This window comes from Temnothorax nylanderi, unplaced genomic scaffold (assembly GCF_030848795.1).
Source record: "Temnothorax nylanderi isolate EJ_2023f unplaced genomic scaffold, tnyl_v1.0 TNYL_tig0454_pilon, whole genome shotgun sequence".
Classification (NCBI taxonomy): Eukaryota; Metazoa; Arthropoda; class Insecta; order Hymenoptera; family Formicidae; genus Temnothorax; species Temnothorax nylanderi.
In genome coordinates this window covers 31,190-53,771 of record NW_027249516.1, presented here as the reverse complement: position 1 = coordinate 53,771, position 22,582 = coordinate 31,190, and the positions used below count along the sequence as shown (strand labels likewise).

Genomic DNA, 22,582 nt, shown 5'->3' with positions numbered 1-22,582 from the left:
GTAAGAGGCAAATTTATATTATATTCAAGGGATTATCTGAATGATAGTCAAGAATCCGGTCACAACCTAACCGATGTATGATGGTGATAGCAACTTAAAACGTGAGCATGTCTTTGAACGCAAAATTGAAGAAGAACGAAGACTAGTAATGATCGCTGTGAGTAGAATGTCGATAACCCGTGTGGAGTTGCTGGTCTCCCATCGGGCGCCTCCCCAGGTGGCGGATCGGGGAACGCTCGCCGGCTTGCGCCGGAGGGTACCGGGGAAATAAAATACCCGGGCGGACCAAAACCAGCGCCTGCCGCCTTGCGGTTTCACATGGAAAACCACACCCTGAAGAAACGAGCTGGGAGGGGTAGCCTAGAAGGTTGTGTGTGTAGGGCCAAGGGAACCACCAAAGGTACGGCGCGCGCGTGACCCGTCGGGCCACCCGAACGTACTCCGGGGTTGGGGCCGGCGGGTTTGTTGCTGCCGCACGAATGTACGGGCCGGCAGACGTAGAGGAGACCCACAGACCAACGACCGCAACATCCTCTAAAGCTAGCCGGGTGGGTCGTCAGTACACGGTACGCTGGCTGCCTCGGCGGGCAAGGCCTTGGAAGGGTTGCAGCTTCCTTGTGCCCCATTCGTCCGAGGGGTCCCCTGCGTGGCGGCGCCAGCTGTGGTGCCTCGGGGGTCGGAGACCGGCGACCCCCGAAAGCCTGTGGGAGGAGGCTTGCCTCGCCCACGGGTGTGTAGGGGGCTGGAGCCCAGTGCCCCCGATGTTATTTCCGGGGGCCAGAGGCATAGGGTGGTACCTCAGGTGAGTACACCGGGGCACGGCCGGTCCCGGGACCGGGTCGGCCGTGGGGCGCGCCCTACCACCCAGAGCCACAGCGGGTGGGTTTCAAACACAAAAAATGACTAACAACTATAATTACGATAAATACCCCTTGAGCCCCGAATAGGGTTGCATCGTCGGCGAGCGCAAGCGCTCGTACACGACGATCCATCTACGAGATCGACGAGTGATCGTCCTCGTCGTTCTCGAGATCTGATGCTGATGCCGCCGCCGCCGCCGTCTGTCCCAAACTGGGACGAGATAGAAAGATATTATCCCGAAACGGCGCAGGCACTAAGACAGCGGCTACAGACACCGCCGCAACAACGACAATTGCCACGTGTCGTGTCGACGATCACATTTTCAGTCGACCAACCTCTTTTTTATACGCGACCCGCCCAGTCGCGGACGTTTCAACATTCACCAACGGCGGTATCGTTTCTAGCAAAGAAACAACGTTCGTTTCTACAAAAGTATTATCCGGTAAGACGGAAACAGCGTACCCAGAAAACGCCTCCTCCGAGACGCGGGACGCCCAAACGGGAAGAGCAAATTGTTGCTACACCGCCGCCGCCGTCTTTGTCGACGACGACATGTATCGACGACGAAAGTGTCCACCACGTCGATGACCTTGCGGAAGAAGAGGAGGCCATTATGCCTAGACTTTTTTATTACGGGGCAAAAGACGAAGAGAAGGAAAAAGAAGAGCAGCGGGAGCAGCGAGAAAAAGTGGTGGCGACGACGTCGCAGCGGCAAAGCCCACCGCGGTTGGACGACGACGACGACGAGCGTCGAGCTGATGAGATGCGTGCGAGCGGCAGCCGCAGCACCAGCCGCAGCAGCGGCAGCAGCGGCAACGAGGACAACTCGCTGCGCGAGGACAACTGGCTGCGACCACTGGCGATTGAAATCGACGGTCCGACTGGCAACGGCCTCGTCACTACTTTGGATATAGATTCCGTTGTTGTGTGCTGTCGATCGATGGCAGCGTTCCGATCCACGTACTGTACAAAGATATACGCAAAACCGCACAAGATGCACCAATGCTCGAATACAAAACTGACCAAGTATATGTCGAAAAGATTGTCGTTCCCAAACGCACGATTGCCCTCCGACGACGAAAACGACGATAGCGGCGTGACGACGACGACGACGCCGCCGACGCCGCTGCTGCGAAATCGGGAGCACCTCGCGACGGCACCTATGACGTTTCCCGAGGAGGCTCGTGCCACCGACAAGTGGTACGAGTTTTGCCTGGGTACGATCGACGGTCGTGATTTGTGGGTGTTGTTCCAAATCGCCGAAGAGAGCGAGTTCTTTGTAGAAATGCCGCCAGAGAACGGTCGATTGCCGACTATCGCGGCGGCGTTTATAATGCTCGTCGTTGGACAAGCCGCTACGAAACTCAACGCTTTCAGCGAGACGGCCAAGACCGGGCTGAGATATCTCCAATTTAACGTCGACTGTACATACAGCGTTATGCAGAAAGACTATGCGCGATTCACCGACTTGATGTCCCGAGAACTGGCGAGGACGGATCTCCGTAGATTGTGCGGAATGCGAATTGCGCGTTTCTACATGGCGGAACACGGCATGCGCCTGAAAAAAACGGTGGCGCAAACATTTTTAAACTCCATCGTCGACGTCGATCACCCGGAAGTCGACATTATACAAATACACAGAGCCGACAACCTAACGATCGACGACGGCGTGATGATAAAACTCGACGGCAGCGACGACGACTCGCTTACGTCGCTATTCATGGATGCCGTTAAATTGGGCGATAAACCAGAGCGATACCGCGCAGGTTTTACCTCGCGATACGGATACATGGCGTACCACGCGTCCCCGACGGTATCCAACCATATCGTGACCCACGTCCAAGTTTACAACTCGACGGCTAAAATGGCGCGCCCTTTTGATTCGGGCTTTTTGACGTCGTACGCGGTGTGCTGCGGTTTTGTGGACGGCGGCAAAACCGTGCGGCGCCTCGGACGGGAGGCGCAGCAGTACTTGCGCGACGTTGTACAGTACACCACCAACTACGTGCAGCGCCACCAAACCTTGCGCGTAGAGGAGGTTTTGACCTTCGACGCGCTCCGCCTGAGCAACGAATGGTTCACGATGTCCACGGCCCTGCAGACTTATAAAATCTTTGCCACGAACCTAGGAATAATAACGACCCAGCTGATACGACGCGGCATCCTCTATAGAATGTCCGGTAAATATGCAGAATTTGGGCCTCCTCACCGATTTCGTTGAACTTAATCGACGCGTTTTTGCGTGAAACGAAAGAATCCGGCAGAAAAAAGTGTCGCTCTGCCCCGCAAAGCGAGATATTAACAGTTAAAGTTGACGACTATCAGGTTATGAGACCTGTCATACCGACAAGATGTAGCGACTACGAACATGTCCCACGGCCACATGCGCATGCTCCGTGGCCGCACGCGCATGCAAGAGGTCACGTGACAACTGTTTGGTTGGTAAGTCAGAAGTGTAACGTAATTCGAAATGATAGTCTTTTGTTTTATCATAAGTCATCGTGCCAAAATGCAGCTGCACGAGTTTTTGGCATTGACTCACGATAAAGACAAATTAATAAACTATTTAATAGAACATTGCTCGAGAGCACGCGGTAGCGCGGTGTAGCGCGAGGTAACGGGACGACCACAAAAAGAGCAAGTACAGAAAATGCAGAAAAATAAAAGTCTATATTTACAATGTCTATATGTACAGTGTTCGTTAATTTCCAGAGAAGGAAAGAAGCCGTGAGCGCGCACAGAAGTTAGCACAGCAAAAGCGGCGAGATCTAGCGAGTGCTAATAGTTAAGCGAAATGCGGAGTTAAGCGGTGTACAAGCGGTCGTATAAAGATACTAGGTGGGTGATCTGCGAGCGAGAGCGGTTCCGCGGCGCAGCGGCGGTCTTTTATCACCTCCGAGACGAGGCTCCCTCCAGGCTGATCACCAAATAATTTCGAGAGGGTGATTGGCCATTGGCGGCCTACGTCATCGTGCTTACGTCACGGTTTTTATTTGACGATTCGAAGTGATCGTTACTTGTTTTCGATCGCTATGTTTACAGCATGAATCTTTCCTTTGTGTAAGAGCGGTTACTTGACTTTGTTTGTGCGACTGATTAGCTGTGGCAGTGTTATTGTAATGTTAGCGAATGTTCTGGAAAGCGAATAAAGGAAAAGATCCATGCTATACTTGATACGATATCTTTATGCGATTGCTTTAATGATTTCTTTAATGCGACTTCACTCTAAATTTCAACGAAAGCGTGCTTGCGCTGACACGTGATTATCATGATCTCAAACATCCCGCCCGCCTCGGCAAGTGTTGACGAAACGACACGGTGCGCTCGATGGAGCGACTGAAGTCGCGGCAAGTATCGATTTTTGATCGATTCGCGATGATCGCAACACCGGCGCGAGTGTGAGCGGCCATGTTGCGGGGCGCGCGGCTGCGCAGTGTCATAGCACGCGAAGATCTCGAGCGAGGAACATATATACGCAAATCGCAAAATAAGTGACGTGAAATGTTCTGTGCCCGTGAAACGTGAAGTGAAGTGACGCGAGATTACGGTGAATTGAGGCGGACGGCCGAAATACGCGAGTGCGCACGGTGAACTTTGAAAGATGGCAGAAGGCCTACAAAAATACTTCCGTGAAGTGAACGTAAATTGGCGGAAGGCCGACAAAAACAATTGAGCGACAGAGAGTGTCGGTGGGGTCACGCATCCGTCGGCGGCGGTGTTGAGTGATTTTCGATGGCCGCGATGGATCGAGGCTCGCGCGAGCGACGGCGCGATGGCGGTGAGCGACGACGCGCGGAGCACGTGGTGATCACGTGTATCGTCGCGAGCGTGAATTCGTGCGTAAGTTGAGTCGCAAACATGCGAATAAGTCCGCGAGTGAAGTGCCGTGTTACCGTGAGTGCAGTGAGAGGTGGAGTGAGCAGTGCACTGTGAACGAAGTAGGTGGCAGAAGGCCATGGCACAAACGACGAAGTGTGGCCGGTAGAAGTAAAAGATGCGAACTGACACGACAACGCGATAAAGGACATTTAATAACGCGAGCAAACGGACAGATAAATACGAGAGAAGACAAACAGAAGTGTACGCGAGAAGCCGGACAGAAATACAACGGTGCAGCGAGGAGAATCGACGGAGGGTGTAAGGCTCCGTTTCGATCCTCCCGACGGCGGATTGCACGACGACTTTCCGCTCAGGCAGCTCGGCGTCGGGAATCTCGTCGCTCTCGTCCGGCCACCAGGTTCGGTTCTCCTGCAGCCAAGTTGGGCCCGTCCATCTCAGGGGATGGTCGATCAGCTCACTGGGAGCGATCCCCTGGGAAGCGCCGTTGGCCGGGTTGTCTCGTCCGGGAACGTGCCGCCACTGAGCCTTGTGACGAGTCCGCTGGATGAGGGACACCCGGTTGGGCACGAACGACGTCTTCCACCGGGATGCGTGGCCTTTGATCCAGTGAAGGGTCACGACGCGGGCGTCTGACCCGAGGAAGAGTGGAGCTGTGGACCTGAATGTGGACAAACTCGAAGTGTCGCGAGCGTGTCGCATTAACATGGTGAGCAAAGCGGATAGTTCACGTCGTACGAAGGACACCCGCTGGATAGCAGCCACCTTGTTTTTGGCCGTGAGTGCGTGAAGTGTGGTGAAACCGTGCCTCGTGATGTGGAGGTAGCCGGCAGCGGCGTAGTCTCGCTCGGATGCGTCGGCGAAGCCGTGGATCTTGAGTGCGCGGTGACGACGGTGTTTCTGAGGGATCCCGACGCGAAAGTCCTCCGAGTTCGCGGCCCATTTACGCAACGGGATCCCGCCCGCCGTGCAGGGTTCGCGCGGTTTGGTTTGCCCGGCGATCGCGTCGTCGACAGGGTCTTCGCCGGTCACGACATCGTCGACGGATTTGCGGGTTTCGGCGAGGTTCTGCGGAGGTGAAGAGAACGGCAGTCGGGCGACGTGCCGTTCAGCGGGTGTGCGTTCGTGGGGGCGCACGATGAATTGCTCGCACTCCTCTTCCTCGGGAGCGAGCTTGACGAAAGCGGAGTGAGCGTGGAGTGAGCTGCGGTGACCAAGGAGAGAGGTCGCACCGCAGCCCCCTGACAGAATCCACCTCAGGGTGGTTTTCTGCGCGATCGGCGTTTGCGGTTTTCCTCGGCGGAGACCATCCTCCAGGATGGCCGAGCACACCTCAGCGCCCAGAAGCAGCTCGACTGGGTCGTTGGCAGCGAAGAGCGGATCGGCCAGAGGAAACCCCCGCAGATGAGGTCACGTGGTGCTGCACTTGATCGCGGAGCTTTGGTAAAGCGAGGGGCGCGGAAGCACGAACGCGACAGCGGTGAGCGTGGCTCCGGTGGTCCTCGACGTGAGGCTCATTGACACCTTGCCCCGAGTGGATCCCGATTGTGAGCCACCGATGCCGAATATAGACACTCGGGTGCGCGATCGCGGGAGGCGCAGCCGTTGCACCAGAGACTCCGACACGATCGACACTTCGGAGCCTTGGTCGATGAGAGCCCGAACTTCGTGCGGATCACCTTGACGGTCGGCGACGATCACACGCGCGGTCGCGAGGAGGATCGCTTTGCGGTCGTCGGTCTTTCCGATGGCGGACAGCGTGCTGACCTCAACGGCGGGTTTCGTCGCGGAACCGTACGCGTCGTGGAGCATCGTGTGGTGACGCGAGTTGCACGTCATACAGTTCCTGGTGGACTGACACTTTTCCAGTCCGGCCACTTACCGGATGGTTGCCGAGACAGTTAAAGCATAGCTTGTTTGTCTCGGCCACTGTCTTTCTCTCACTGGCCGGCTTGGCCTTGAAGTCGGGGTACCCCATGAGCGAGTGCTCCCCGTTGCAGAGCGGACACTGCGAAGGCTCAGTGCGCTTCGCGATGTGCGTTTTCGCGGACCGAGATGGCTCACTCGCGGTGTTGACAATGTTCTTCGGGTACGCGGCGTTCAAAGTGAGAATGCGCTTTGAAATAAAGTCTGTGAGTTTCGCGTGATCCGGCGGATCGACGGAGTTGCAGGTGGAAGTCTCCCACTCAAGTCGCGTTCGCGGATCGAAGAGCTCAACCACTAAATGGTTGAAGAGGTCCATGCCATGAGACTCGATGGGCCTCCCGATGCTTTCCTGAGCATTGACTGCGGTTGTGACGGCGTTGTGGATGCGGCTCAGCTCTTCAGCGGTTTCTCCCTTTATCTTCGCCACGGCGGTAAACGTGGCAAAGTTGGAGCGTATTAACTCCTTTTTATTCTCAAAATGCTTGCTTAACATTGCCCATGCACGGGCGTAATTGTCTCCGGTCACCGTTAATGAACGGGCCCTTTCAAACAATAACGGAGGTAATGAAACCGCTCAGTGTTCGAGATCGACGAATTCTCCCCGATGACCGACAGGAAGAGATCCCGGAAAGACGGCCATTCCTCGTACGCGCCCGAAAAATGCGGTAATGTAATACGCGGCAGCGATGTCTTGGGGGCGCGTTCGCCACTCTGCTCTGGCCCAGCTGGCACCTGGGGCGTCGCGGCTTTCAGGGTGTTTGCGCAAGTGGTGAGCAAGCTGTGCTGATGTACGTACGCATTCTCGATGGTGTCAAAAAATTCGGTTTTATAGTACTCACTCTCGATGTAGAGATCTCTATAGCATGTCCGAATGAGATCGTGGTTTGACTCAAACTTGGCCCACAGGTCGTCGAGAATGCGGATGCGAGTTCTCACAGCGTCGAGGGTAATATTGTCTGCACTCTGCTTCCTTAGATTGGTCATTGCGCGGGAGATGCGCCCGTGGAATCCACATAAAAAATATATGAAGAAACAATGCACATTTAAAGGAAGTGTTAGATGTGATACATGGTTCAGCAATTCTAACTTAAGCCTGAAAACAATATGCAGGATGACTGCATATTTTATTATGTTAAGACCTCTGAGACAAATGTTTTTGTGCACAGAATTGCAACTTACTCAGCACTCGGTTGTTGACTAGATTTCTTTTTGCCGAGAAGTAAGTATTGTGCGGGAGGCCGCGGGTAGAGACAGCACAAGGAGGACAAGCACGCGCACGTAAAATAAAGAGTTAGAAATACGAAACAAAGTTTATAATGTCCAAACAAATATGTACAAGTATTTACAAAAGTTCCTTTCAGGCAGAGTGCCGTGAGCGCGCACAGAATTTAGCACGGCGAAAGCGGCGAGTGCGTATTGCAAAGCGAAAGTTATCTAAGCGGTCGTATCGAAAAACTAGGCGGGTGATCTGCGAGCGAAATCGATCCCGCGGCGTAGCGGCGGTCCTTTTATCACCTCCGAGGCGAAACTCCCTCCAGGCAGATTTCCCCTAATTTCGGGAGGGTGATTGGCCATCGGAGCCCTACGTCATCGTGCGGACGTCACCGTTTTCACGTGACGACCTGAGGGATCGTTGCATGTTTTTACCCGCAATGTTTATAGCATTGATCTTTCTTTTGTGTTAGCTAGGTTGCTTGATTTTGTTTTCGCCGAGCGAATGTCGGCGAACTTTCCAGAATGCGAATGCTAGGAAGATCCATGCTGTACTGAACATCGCCACGACGAATTTAAGGCGAAATATTAGACGAACATTTTTACATGCGTGCGTGCGCTGACATGCAAGATAATCTAAATGTGTCACTTCTGTTCTGCGAATCGTTACGATCTCAAACATCCCGCCCGCCTCGTCATATGGTGACGAAACGAGACGGTGCGCTCGATGGGGCGACGGAAGTCGCGGCAGAAGGTATCGATTTTTCGATTCTCAATCGACTCGCAATGATCGCGATTCCGGCGCGTGGTGCTGACGAGCAATGGCGGCGTGGTGCGGCTGCGCAGTGTCACAACGCGCGGTGATCTCGCGCGAGGCACATAAACATCGCGATATACGTGACGTGTTCTGAGCTACGCGGAAAGTGAAGTGATGTTAAGCGATGACAATTGACGAGTGTAAGTTTGGTTGAGGCGGAAGTAACCGAGAGTGACGTGAACGTTAAACAGTGGCAGAAGGCCAACGGAGACAATTAAACATTGGCGGAGGGCCGATGAAGACAATTAAACATTGGCGGAAGGCCGATAACGACGATTGAGCGACCGTAAGTGTCGATGGGCTCACGCATCCGTCGGCGGCGGCTGGTCCTTGATCCAGGGAAGCAGCACGAGCTTGCACAGTGGCCGCACGAGCTCTGAGGTGGATATCCGGACTGTTACAACTCGGACCACGCCGTCGTCTCCGGGGTGCAGTCTCACAATCCGGGCGAGAGGCCATCGACTCGGTGGAGTGATCTCGGAGCGTACGAGGCATAAGGCTCCCACGTCAGGAGCGTCCTCGGTTCTGTGCCACTTCGGCCGGGCTGTCATCCCGTGGATATATTCGCGCGACCATCGAGACCAGAAATGATCGCGCATTTTCTGAATGTGCTGCCACCGGGATAGCGTGCCGTCGGCAGTCTCTTCGAGTGACGGTTCGGGCACGGCCAGCAGAGGGGCGCCGATCAGGAAGTGCCCCGGTGTGAGTGCGGAAATGTCGTCCGGATCGTCAGATAAAGCCTGGAGCGGTCGGGAGTTCAGGCAGGCTTCGACTTGTGCGAGGAAGGTGGACATTTCCTCGAACGTGAGGGTGCTCTCTCCGATGACTCGTCGAAGGTGATGTTTGGTGGACTTCACCGCTACCTCCCAGAGCCCGCCGAAGTGTGGTGCGGCAGGCGGATTGAAGTGCCATTTCACACCTTCGGATGTGGCGAAATGGGCGATGCGACGGCCGTCAGCGGATGACGCGCGGAAGAGGTCTTGCAGGACTCGGTCAGCGCCGACAAAATTGGTGCCACAGTCCGAGTAAACCTCCTCACAGAGGCCTCGACGTGCTGTGAAGCGACGGAGTGCTGCCAGAAATGCATCCGTCGTATAGTCGGAGACCACATCGAGATGCACGGCCTTGGAGCAGAGGCAGACGAACACGGCGATGAAGGCCTTGTGGGCCTTGTGCCCTCGTCCCCGGCTCGTGCGGATGAGAATGGGGCCGGCGTAGTCCAAGCCGGTCCGGAGGAACGGGCGCGCTGGAGTGACTCGTCCTCGAGGAAGATTTCCCATAAGCGGCTGCGGGGTGGCCGCTCGCCATCGTGTGCACGTGACGCACCGGTGCACAGTGGGAAATGACCTGAAGAGTTTGGTTCAAAATAGGATTCCGGCGAAACTACTCGACCGATTCTAACGAATTTTTTTTTTAAATAAAGGTAATAAAATTTGGAAAAAGATTGTCGAGGCGGATTTGGAAAAATGATGCGTATTGCTTTAGTAAACAACAAATATGAACAATATACGAAATTTTGCATATACGTCCGTATAGATAAATCTCCGACATAGTTGCAACCTCATATCTTTATGTATTTTGATGCGCTGATTATGAATATGACCATAAAAATTGGCGACAAGGTCATTTCAAGGTCAAAACTGAAAAAAACGCGTTTCTTTGCGGTTTTTTGCGTTTATTTCCAAAAATACAAATCACACAAAAAAATGTTTCAAATAAAATAGATAAAGCATCAAATTCTCTACAAAAAAGAGTATATACGCATTTTTTTGTGATTTTTATTTTTCGAAATAAATGCCAAAAAAAACGCAAAAAAGCATTTTTATTCAGATTTTGTCTTGAAAATGACCTTGTCGCCAATTTTCGTGGTCATATTCATAATCAACGCATCAAAATACATACAGATACGAGATTGCAACTTATACGTAGGGAGATGTAATCTATTCGAAAGTACACCCTAATATGTCAACATTCATATCTGTATGTTAAACAATGTTTCAATATCCGTAATTTCTTATTATTATTTATATTATTAGTAGCTAAGGAATAGGAAACCATATGAAAATGACATACATTGTATAAGATTGTATTGCTTATGGACAAAGGCATGTTATTTGTATTTAAAATATATACCTCTATATGGGTGTGCAAGGTAGGGAGTAAATAAACAAAAGAAAACGTGCATTCTTAAGTTGAGAACATATGCTAATTACCTATATACCGCGTGGATGTGAGAGAATGGCATATAGTGGAACCAGATTTTCAAGAATATCGATTGCAGTTGGCAAATTGTGCGTTGAACTTATTTAAAATGTAGGTTTTCAGATAATATACCCATAAAATGCCGTGCTCACAGTAAAATATGACAATTTTCTCACAAAAATTTGTTCAAATTGCAAACATTATTATTCTACATGATTTTGTTTTAAATACAAAACTAAAGTCTCACATGCAATATAAATAACTTGTCAAATAAATTTGATCTTTTTTTTACTATGCCTTACTTTTACTATGTCTTCAATTATTAACACTGTGTCTTACATTACTACAGTTGTCACAAGTATACCTCTAGTTGTGACAACTGTGTAGATTAATTCTGACAACTATTTTTGTTCAGTTCTGACAACTAAATATATAATTGCAACAACTATGAATATAACTGGAACCAATGCTGAGTTGCTATAACCATATCTTTGGCTGTTGCAACTACAGAGTTTTATTGATGCACAATAATGGTACATACAATACAGTAGTAATGTAAATTTTTGGTTTTAGAAATTTTCCACGTTCTTTTAACTCTGTGAAGCATACATTTTTCTTTACATAAAAAACAGGTACTACAGAAATTTGTAACTCGGGGATTTACGAGATCACTGATAACGAATCTGTGCCTCAGATTTAGAAAATTCAAATTGCCATATTGGATCCGCCATTTTGAATGTTTCATAACTGACCCCTGATTTGTAATCAGCGACCCGAAAAGCTTCGCAGACATTTTTCCAATTTTTTATCATGTAGCTTAGTAAGAATTATATTCATTTTTTTAGACTTTATTTATTTATAACAAAAGTATGCTTATCAAACATTAAAAATATATATCTTAGAAATTTTAACCGGGCTGATAATCTACCTCACAACTAAAAAGAATCTATTAATGAACTCAGATAAATCATATCAAATTTTAGCCATAAATGATTAATATAACATATATTTCCATACATGACATTTTGTTGCATATTTTTAATGCAGTTATAATATTACCTTATATCAAAACAATAGTGTTTGCTGTTAGCATATATAGTGTAATCCTTAATACGCGATAAGATTAGTCGTACATAGCAAACATTGCATACGAATAGTATATGGACAAATCCACGGAAGTTTTGATTTTTGCTGAATAGAGGGCACCAGTACGCAAAGTGTCTCGCATTCGAAAACACTCGCGGTTTCATACACAAATGGATCAACAGCAAGAACTTTCACATAAAACTTTGTTTAAAAAATCGATTCGTTGGTGGTAATATTGGCTTCCGTTTATGTTATTCTCCTTGAATTTCGACGAGCTATATACTTTTTTTCTTATACTGCGGTTTTCATTTCTCGTAATATTTAATCGGTTCACTTTATCTTGAAAAATTATTCCCTATTTTTTTATCTTTTGCTGTATTTTTCATGCAATTTCATTTCTGCAAAAAGCCTTCTGCTTATATTTCTTTACAGCCTTTTTAAGAATTTGTCTTTTTTTTTTTATTTTCCCCTACATTTTTTTCACATATATGACGTGAATATGGAAACTATCCATGTACAAAATAAGATCTTAAGTGACTTATACATGTCAGGAGATAAGAAAGATGTAGAAGTTTTAGTAGAGTATATTCGTATCAGAAACCCACTGGATGAGGATAAAGAGAAGGTGTTGCGAGAGAAGTTATCGAGAAGCTTTTTTCCGGTTTTTGCACAGAAATGGAAGAATTCCTTTTACAATGCGGCGAAATTCAATGCAAGCAATGAGAAATGGCTTATGTCAGATTTTATCGTGAATTTCCAGGATGCAAAAGTAGGTAGAAAATCCGTAGTTGATTATGAGATTGCTTCAAAGTCTACGAAGAGAAGAAAAATCTTGTCAATAATTGATAGCTACTCGCCTACAGAAATTCAGGATGCGTTTCTGACAAATTTGCGTACTTCCGGAAAACAAAAGATAGCTGAAGCGATCGTAAATCTCTTAGCAGAAGTTGAAGAACCGGAAATTGCAGCAGTTGTTCCTTTTACGCAAGAAGAAGCTATAGCGGTAGCCGAAGATGCAAAACTTTCTAAGCATCAATATGAGACACTGCGTATTCGATTGAACGGTCAGAACGCAAATGTTTTTCCACTGTACTCAAGACTCGAAGACGCTAAAAGAGCATGCCTTCCGAAGGAAGGTAGTATAGCTATAACTGAATGGAGTGCGCGTATAGAGTTGCAAGACTTACTTGATGTTACGGTAACACGCCTGCTACAAGTACCGAATATATTGAGTGCTGATATGCTTGCGACAGAAAATGTAACCTTGAAATGCTTCTACAAGTATGGTTGCGATGGCGCATCTGATCAAAGTCGGTACAATCAAATCTTTACAACGAAGGGAAAATCGGACGCAGGAGTTTTCATGGCATCAATTGTGCCTTTGCGTCTTCAGACTTTTTGCGAACTTCCGTTAATGATATGGAAAAATCCAAATCCTGGGTCGACAAGTTTGTGCAGACCAATTATGTATGAACAAGTACCGGAAACTAATGTTCGAACAAGAATCGAAATACAGTCCTTGCAGGAAAAGATATCGAAGCTTGTGCCAACGGAGGTTAAGTTGCCTAATAGTGACTTCAAAATAACTGTTACACATGATTTGTCCTTAACCATGATTGATGGAAAAGTTTGCCAAGCTATTTCCGAAACCTCCTCAGCTGCAACGTGCTATATCTGTTCTGCAAAACCATCTGAGATGAACGATTTAGCAAAAGTAACGCAAAAGCCGGAAAAGACGGAATACTTCGAATTTGGGCTTTCTACGCTACATGCATGGATACGGCTGATGGAATGTATTTTACATATAGGCTATCGGCTTGATTTTTGCAAATGGGCAGCCTGTACACCAGATCACAAAGCTCAATTGAAAAGTCGAAAGAAACTGATACAAGAAGGTTTTTATGAAAAAATGGGTCTCATCGTTGATATTCCCAAACACGGCTCGGGAACTACCAACACTGGAAATACCGCAAGGCGATTTTTTAGAGATCCAGAATTAGCATCCGAGATTACTGGCGTCAGCAATGATTTAATACGTAGATTTGGAATAATTCTGCAAACAATGGCATCAGGAGAGGAAATAAACACCGTGAAATTTGGAGAGTACTGTTTCGAAACAGCCGAGTTGTACGTTGATAAGTACAAATGGTATTACATGCCAGTAACGGTGCATAAAATTTTATTACACGGTGCTTCAATCATCGAAGCAGCTTTCCTCCCGATTGGGGAACTATCCGAAGAAGCGCAAGAAGCACGAAACAAGGATTTTAAACGTTTCCGTGAATTTCACACTAGAAAATGTAGCAGAGTAGTCACAAATACTGACATCACGCGCAAGCTTCTAATAACCAGTGATTCGTTAATCAATTATCATAGGAAAAAGTGGAAGACTAAAGTTATGCTACTGAATCCCGAGGCACAATTGTTATTAGCACATCCTCGATAGGACTATTGTATGATCTGAGTTCGTTTAATTAAGCACAATGAAAATATTGACGGAAGAATTAACAAGAAATTACAAAATACATAAAGATATGAGGTTGCAACTATGTCGGAGATTTGATCTATACGGACGTATATGCAAAATTTCGTATATTGTTCATATTTGTTGTTTTACTAAAGCAATACGCATCATTTTTCCAAATCCGCCTCGACAATCTTTTTCCAAATTTTATTACCTTTATTTAAAAAAAAAATTCGTTAAAATCGGTCGAGTAGTTTCGCCGGAATCCTATTTTGAACCAAACTCTTCAGGTCATTTCCCACTGTGCGGTGCAGCATCTGCTTGACTACGGTCCGACCTCGAGGGATCCAAAATCGAAGGCGGAGGAGCCCGAGAGTGAGCTGCACTCCCCCGTGAAGCGTTCGACGGTGGCAGGAGTCGATTAGCAATCGAGTGAGCCACGAGGATGGTGGAACAATCATCGGGTGCTTCTCATCGTGAGACAGCGGTGCGTGCTTCAGGCGTCCTCCTGCTCGTAACACGCCGTGGTTATCCAGGAACGGATTCAAGTGCACCAGTGGACTTCTTAGTGGTACTGTGCGGTGGGAGGTGACTGCGGTGACTTCGGCGGCGTAGTGCAGCCCCTGCACTACGCGGAGCCACAGAAACAGTGCCTCGTCGACCTTGTCCGGTTGAAGCGTGAGCGCCGTGCGGGCGGCGGAGTGTCGCCATCGAGAGCACCAGGCCGTGACTCTCAGTAGACGGTGCAGGGATGAGAACCTGAGGAGCATGTCAGGCTCGGCTTCAACCTTCTCGGTGGCGGCTTGCACCACTACTTGTTGTTCGGGCATCTGGTCTGCAGGCAGTTCAGAATCCTCGTTCGGCCAGTGAGAGGAGTCCTTCTGGAGCCAGGCTGGACCCGTCCACCACAAGGGGTGGTGCAGTAGCTCACTTGGTGCGATCCCCCTGGAAGCGCAGTCGGCTGGATTGTCCCGCCCCGGGACGTGTCGCCATTGAGCGTCGGGAAGCTGCAGCTGGATGTGAGCCACGCGGTTTGCGACAAAGGTCTTCCAGCGGGAGGAGTGCCCTCGAATCCACTGCAGTGTGGTCTTAGAGTCTGACCAGAGAAAAACAGGTGCTGTGAACAAACTTAAAGTGTTGCGGTAGTGTTTTGCGAGATTCGAAAGTGAAGCGGCGGCACACAGTTCGAGGCGCGCCAAAGACACTTGTTTTACAGGTGCCACTTTGCTCTTGGCGGCTAGAAGGTGTGATGCCCGGAAATTGTCTGAGGAGACGCGGAGGTACACGACGGCGGCGTATCCTCGTTCGGATGCGTCGGCGAAGCCGTGCAGCTCCATTTGCTGGTTCTCGGCGCCAGTGCCAAGCCAGCGGTTCACGCGGAGACTCTCGAGCAAAGGGAGTTCCTTGAAGAGGAGCTCCCAGCGGTGAGCGTCGGAGGAAGGGAGCGGAGTATCCCAATCCAGCTGCTGCAGCCATGCGGACTGGATCAAAATCTTGGCGCGGATTATAACCGGAGCGAGCCATCCCAGCGGGTCGAAGAGACGTGCGGTTTCCGCGAGGACGCGTCGTTTCGTATACTGAGTGATCGTGCGCGGGTGTATCGCGAACGCGAAACTGTCCTCGCTCAGGTACCAGAGGAGACCCTGGAATCGTATGCTAAAGCACCCGTTTCCCATTTAAGCCGGGAATAATCCGTGGAGACGCATATCATGTCCCACGACCCCGAGAACGCGAGCGAGGTGCAAAAGGAGCCAGAGGTGCAAGAGGTGCAGCCGAGTGAGGTGCACCGACCGATCGCGAAACGATCAGAGAGGTCTCAGGGGAGTCCGACGGAGAACCAGGACGCTGCCGAGTGTCACGTTCTGTCAAGTTAATGTAAATTGGTCCGTTTTTGGGTCAAAACATTCAAGTAATTTACCCGGGATTTGGACCAGGTTGTGCGATAAAACTAGATTAAAGGAAAACTCCTGTTGCCACGCTATTTGGCAGCGACAAGAATCAGGAAGAATCAGGAAATTTCTGTTGCCACGCTATTTGGCAGCGACAGTTAAGGGTTGTGGAATTAAAGGATTTATTTAAAAATTGGTTTCAAGAATTAAAATTACCTTTATTTGGGGAAGAATTTTCTTATAACAATTATTTAAGATCTGGTTTAAATTAAGATCTGTCTTGAGATTTGCAGAAGTCAGAATTTAATTAGCTCAAGTAAAGATTGTCGCAAGGAAATGATTAACTGATTGACAATTGAACTACTGACTCCCAACAACTACTACTGACTATCGATGATTTTTCGCGCTTATTTATATTCAAGTGGCAAGAACCCCCCGCGCGAGCTTCTCACCACTTCTATTGTCTTTACGTCTTGGAGGAGGAGGAAGGTCTTATCACTAGGTGTAATTTTATGCCCTGTGAGCCGCGGCCTGGGAATCGTCTCCCCATCAGAAATCGGATAATTAATCAATATTGATTACATTCTTGGCTATTTTAAGATTGGTTGAATTTTGCTCGCACGTAACACCTTCCCCCTTAAGTCATACGTGGTACGTTTGTTACCGCGTATGAATTATCAAAAAAAAAAATTGAATCGAAAATTATACATTATTTATTTTAGGTAATGGTTTTCATGCAAAATGTATAAATAAATCTTGTTTAATAAATTTTTAATTAATGTGCAAAAGAAAATAATATAAGTATAATAAATGTGTTAGTGTAGATATATATAATGAATGCATAGAGTAAAATAATGCGTATAATAATATATGATAGAGTAATATAAGCTAGATCTAAAATTTATAAGCTAAAACTATAATAATGCATATAATAATAATATATAAAATAATGCGTATAATAATAATAGAATTATATAATTATTAGTAGAATCGATATATATTCTATATATTCACTTATTTATTTTTTTTTTTTTTAAATATACTTTAATATCTTTTAACCACCTCTATTTCTAAATTTATTCGCAACGCTCGTGCCCTCTCGTACATTTGCTTGTGTACAAGGAACTCTTCAATACAATCACGGCACTGCCGGGCCGGTCTCAAGCCCAAAATCACCTCTTTGCAGATGGAGCAGCAGAATCTAGTCGATTGTGGGAGCTCGAAACGTTGTGAGCTAAGGGAATGGTACCCCCATTTAATTTCATACCCATTGACCTCGGGGATTGCCTCATCCTCCTCGAGTGATGGCAGTTGATCTAGATAACAGCCTAGGCACATTTTTGTTCTTGGCCAGGAAGAGTTGACCAGTATCATTCCATCCTCCCCCTCCGGGTCGCGAAGACACGCGCCGTTCATGATAGTTTCATATGTATCTTCGTGCTTCTCGGGCAGTACCCCGTCGATTGGCCCATAGAACTCATTTCTTTCTTCCTCACTCCTTTCATCAGGCGTCGGCGGTCTCATTTTGATACTATTTATGTATATATATATTTTTATGTTAATTTTTAAACCGGGTGTAAGCATATATTTAACATAATGTTATTTAGTATAAATACCTTGATTTCTTTTACTGATTTATAAAGGATTTTTCGTTAGCCTTCTTTAACGGTGTCTGAATTCGGACTGACTTACATTTACGAGCTGTCCCTCGGGCAGCCTTCTTATCTATAACGTAAACCGAAACTCGACTCGAATAATACCTATTGTTGATTTTTAAAGACTTTAGAGTTCATCTTTCTTTTCATTTATAATCGCGGATATAGGTTTTGAGTTTCATTGTGGATAATTGTTTTATCTTTTATTTCAATCTCAGGAGCAGAGCAAATAATATTACTTGTATGTTGTTGTGAATGTAATGTATTTGTTTCTGAGTTTTCATTTTCTGTTATTACTTGTGTTAATGTTGCTTGTGTTAAAATTGCTTGTGTTTTTGTTGCTTCTGATGACTCTTGTCCTAAGGATGTCTGATCTTTTTCCTTCCGTGTTGTTCCTCTTGCTAGATGTAACAGCAAATTCGTCACTGAGTCCCATAGCGCTCCAATTAAATATATTGACCATCCATAAATAGTATGAAGTGCATAGCCATGTATGATGGTATCCACTATTAATTTAGTTGTTCTTATGCAGAAGTATAATCCAATTACTCCCGCACTTGCATTGCCGATAGATAGAAACGTTCCCCAAATTTTCTTCCAAGCGTTTTCCGTTATTTTTTCCAATGAATTTTCATCCAGAAGGTGAGAGAGTGATATTCCTTGTGTTAGTACTGGTTCTCCTTTTACACCACGCGCCATTGTGTTTAAAATTCCGTTTCTTTCCGCTGGGAACATTATTTGATCCCTTAAGTTCTCAAGTTCACTATTAGTATAAATACCGCTTGCTGCCAATGGTCCAGGATCATTATATTGCCACGTAGGTTTACTGTTCGGTTTTATTATTGCTGGTGATTTGCTGTATTCCAAAATTGGTGTTATTCGATACCATCCGTCATTTAAAAGATACATTGTTGGAATTATACGGCTGCATGTAGTCTGTGTTCCTGTTTTAAACAAGATGTGAGTCCTTGGCGCTAAGAAATAAGTTTCATTTCCTTTAGTTACCGGTAATTGTTGATAACATTCCTGCGTTTGTCGATATTTAACGTCCACCGGTGTGCATTTTATTATATGTACAACTTCTCCAGAGATTACTGCCATATATCCGGGTCCTTTCATAATTTGGTACGCGAAATCATCTGGAGCATGAATCGCTAGGCTCAGTGCATTCTTCATTACTTGTCGTTCCAAGTTGCAGCGTTGTGTCAATACATCTGTGTATAAACGGTTCATCTGTGTGCGTATATGTCTTTCCACATAAATGAATTTCGAGTTTACATAAGCAAAAATATCTAAATTTTCTACTGATATATGGCGCTTATGCGCAAAAGATTCTCCTTTTTTAATTTCTAAAATTACAAGTTTTGGATGCTCTGTTTTAATTAACGTATATCCACAAAGAAGCTCTTCGCCCATTTGTGTTAACGCAAAAGTAACATCTTTAGTTGACAAGGAATAAATTATTTGCAAATTTTTATCTACATTACTAACCATCTTATTTGCTTTTCCTTCATATAATACATCATAATGATTGAATTTACAATAATCGTTGGGTATTGTTTCCCAGAAAGTATATTTTCCTTCAATATCAATACAATTTCCATCTGAATATTGACAGGTTGTCCCTGTTTTTAAATGTATCTGATTTGTTTCTATATTAGTTATTGCTTGATGAGAATTTAGACTAATGGTTATTATTCCTTGCACAACTACATTTTGCCATGTCCCATAGGGATCTGAATATTGTGTTCCAAAACATTGTCCGTCTGTTGTTGTTGATCCTGCAAAAGTGATTGGTCGCGACGTTGTGTGATTTACCTTTAACCCGTTGATTACATTATTAACGTTTATAATTAGTGTTCCAGTTCTATGCATATTTTTACATTGATCTACCGTCGTATCTATAATATATTCCGCTTGTGCATTTGTTACAGTAGCTATATGTGAGTGCATTCCGCAGTAATAAATTGTTCTTGAAATTGAGATTTTACATTGAATTACATAAATTGTGTCAAATTTCGCAAGTTGTAATAATTGAATATTAGTTTCTTCTACATGTGGTTCTATTAACGGTATGTTACATTCTTCTATTTCCAATAATGAGATAGTCGTCACATTGAAGTTCGATGTTCCGCAGTCGTATCCAATGATTCCGTGTATATTTTGAATGTTGAGAAATAGGGTGGCTATTGAGATTATCATTTTCATCAGGATCATCTTCATCTGTATCAATTACAATTAAAGAAAAAGGTTTATTAGTATATTATTCTATAAGATTAAAAATGTTGCGCGGTACACCTTTAATCTTATTTATATTTCACTTTTCTGATTTTATTTGAATGAACAATTCTTGACTTTCCTTTAAAAAGCAGTTTAATATTTCCATTTGGTAAAATATCTGTTATTATATGTGGACCAGAATATTGGTCTCCTAATTTACCTTTCTTTGGTTCATTTAAAAGAAAAACTTGATCATTTATTTGAAAAATTTGTGGATTAATCTTTTTGTCATAATAATATTTTGATTTCAATTTTGATGCAATCAAGCATTCTCGAGCCAATTCTTGTAGATCATGAATATTTGTCATTAACTGATATAAATAATCATCATATGTCTTTTCTTTTCCAATGTCATTAACAATTTCACTGGATGGTTGTCTGGCTGTTTTTCCAAATACCAACTCATATGGAGTATATCCAGTGGATTCATGAGTACTTGTATTATATGAAAAGGTAGCATATTCTAGTAAATCATCCCATTCTGTAAATTTATTCACATATTGTTTTAAATATTCAACTAATATTAAATGTGACCTTTCCAAAGCTCCATTTGCTTGTGGATAAAAGGCAGTTGTTCTATATTGTTTAATTTTGAATTGTTTAGTAAATCTTTTCATTAAATTACTCATGAAGTTTGTGCCTTGATCAGTCAAAATTATTTTAGGTGCTCCAAAAATGCAAATAAAGTATTTTAATAACGCATCAGCTACTTGAACAGCAGTTATTTATTTTAAAGGTATAGCTAGGGAAAATTTTGTGAGATGATCTTGGATTGTTAGGATGTAGGAGTTTCTTTTGGTAGTTTCAGGTAATGGTCCAACTATATCCATTGATATTTTTTCAAATGACGAAAATGGTGTGTCAGTGATTAGCATGGGCTGTTTAGTTTTAACTCTAACTAATTTTTTAATTTGACATTGCAAGCATTGACTAATATAACTTTGAATATCAGCTTTTATGTTTCCCCAATAAAAATTTTGTCTAATTCGATTATAAGTTTTGGTTATTCCTTTATGTCCCCCGATTTTCGATGAATGAGCTTCTTCAATAATATCTTTTCTTTTTTGAATTTCCGGTATTGTTACTAACCCATGACATATTATTAATTTGATTGAAATTCCAAGCAATGTTTTTCGAATTTGATTTAAAATTTCCTCCCATTGAATATTATCTATTTCTTTTGTTTTTGCAATATTTATTATTTTGATTGAGTTTTCTTTTATTACTTCTCGTAATTTAAATGTAAGATCAATTAATGTTTCTCTATTCATCTTTTCTTTATCATCTTCTTTACAAATTAAAATTAAATGGATTTTATTTCCCCTTCTAATAATTTCAATGTTTCCTGATTTACTTTGTTTAATCTTTGGTATCAAATTTTGATTATGAAGTTGTTTTGATCCTTCGTCACAAGGTTTACCATTTGCAGTTAAGAAATATAAATAATTTTCTCTTCTCATAAATATTTGATCACGACTATTTATTATACTGTGTTTTTGTCCTCGCGTTATTATTTGTTTTTCAGTCTTGTCAAAGGTCTCGTCTGTATTCGTAAGTTCATTGAATGTTGTGTCTATATCTTCTTTACTATCGCTGTCTCTTTCTTCTTCGCTTCGTTCCACTTCTTCTTCTTCCTCGGAGTCATTATCGTCAGTAACCTGATCTTCCTGGTCGTCTTTCGGGTTGTCGCTGTTGGTTCCTTCCTCGACAATTTTCATGTCCTCGCAATGATTTACATGTGTAGGCTTGTTTTGATAATTCTCATAATTTTCATATTCTCCTGTTAAATTATTTAGTATTTCTAAAAGATTAGATGGTATAGTTATTTGTGAATTTAAAGTATTTATATTTTCATTGTCGCTAATTAAAGAATTCATGTCATTGTTATTAATGTTTTCTATTTCAAGTGTTTCGTTTTGAGTGTTATTTATAATGTTTGACGTTTCTAAAGGTGAAGATTCAGTATTAATTATCTGGTTTATTGGGTCATTGTGCATTTCTAAAGATTCATTATTGTCTATCTGATTTACTGAGTTATTGTGTATTTCTAAAGATTCATTATTATCTATCTGACTTATTAAATTATTGTGTATTTCTGCATGGACTATATGTTCAATAAACGGCGGTTCTTCTAATTCCTTTTTAGTAAAGGGTATGCTTTCCCCTTCCGATTTCTCTGCATTACGTGTTTGCATTCCTGTAACTACCGGCTCTGGTTCTTCTATCATCATTCCCCTTCTTGGCGAAACTGGTAAAGGTTTAAAATTAGCATTTCTTTGTCTTGCTTCATCATCTTCTGGGCACTCTTCGATTTCGTCAAATGAAGGATGTATTGGAAATATATTTGTTACAG

The 22,582-nt window shown here is 44.8% G+C and overlaps 3 protein-coding genes across 3 annotated transcripts; all 3 read right to left on the bottom strand.

Moving 5' to 3' along the window:
* Positions 1–7,152: 7,152 nt before the first annotated feature.
* On the bottom strand, positions 7,153–7,608 carry LOC139782940 (uncharacterized). The gene has a single exon (XM_071722027.1). The coding sequence runs from the start codon at positions 7,606–7,608 to the stop codon at positions 7,153–7,155; it is 456 nt and encodes a 151-aa protein (XP_071578128.1).
* A 1,347-nt stretch (positions 7,609–8,955) lies between these two features.
* Positions 8,956–9,933, bottom strand: LOC139782939 (uncharacterized). The gene has a single exon (XM_071722025.1). The coding sequence runs from the start codon at positions 9,931–9,933 to the stop codon at positions 8,956–8,958; it is 978 nt and encodes a 325-aa protein (XP_071578126.1).
* A 4,708-nt stretch (positions 9,934–14,641) lies between these two features.
* On the bottom strand, positions 14,642–16,081 carry LOC139782938 (uncharacterized). The gene has a single exon (XM_071722024.1). The coding sequence runs from the start codon at positions 16,079–16,081 to the stop codon at positions 14,642–14,644; it is 1,440 nt and encodes a 479-aa protein (XP_071578125.1).
* Between the last annotated feature and the right edge of the window lie 6,501 nt (positions 16,082–22,582).

Excerpts from the sequence above, each read along its gene's own strand:
- LOC139782939 (XM_071722025.1), bottom strand. The coding sequence starts at position 9,933 with ATGGGAAATCTTCCTCGAGGACGAGTCACTCCAGCGCGCCCGTTCCTC.
- LOC139782938 (XM_071722024.1), bottom strand. The coding sequence starts at position 16,081 with ATGGGAAACGGGTGCTTTAGCATACGATTCCAGGGTCTCCTCTGGTAC.
- LOC139782940 (XM_071722027.1), bottom strand. The coding sequence starts at position 7,608 with ATGACCAATCTAAGGAAGCAGAGTGCAGACAATATTACCCTCGACGCT.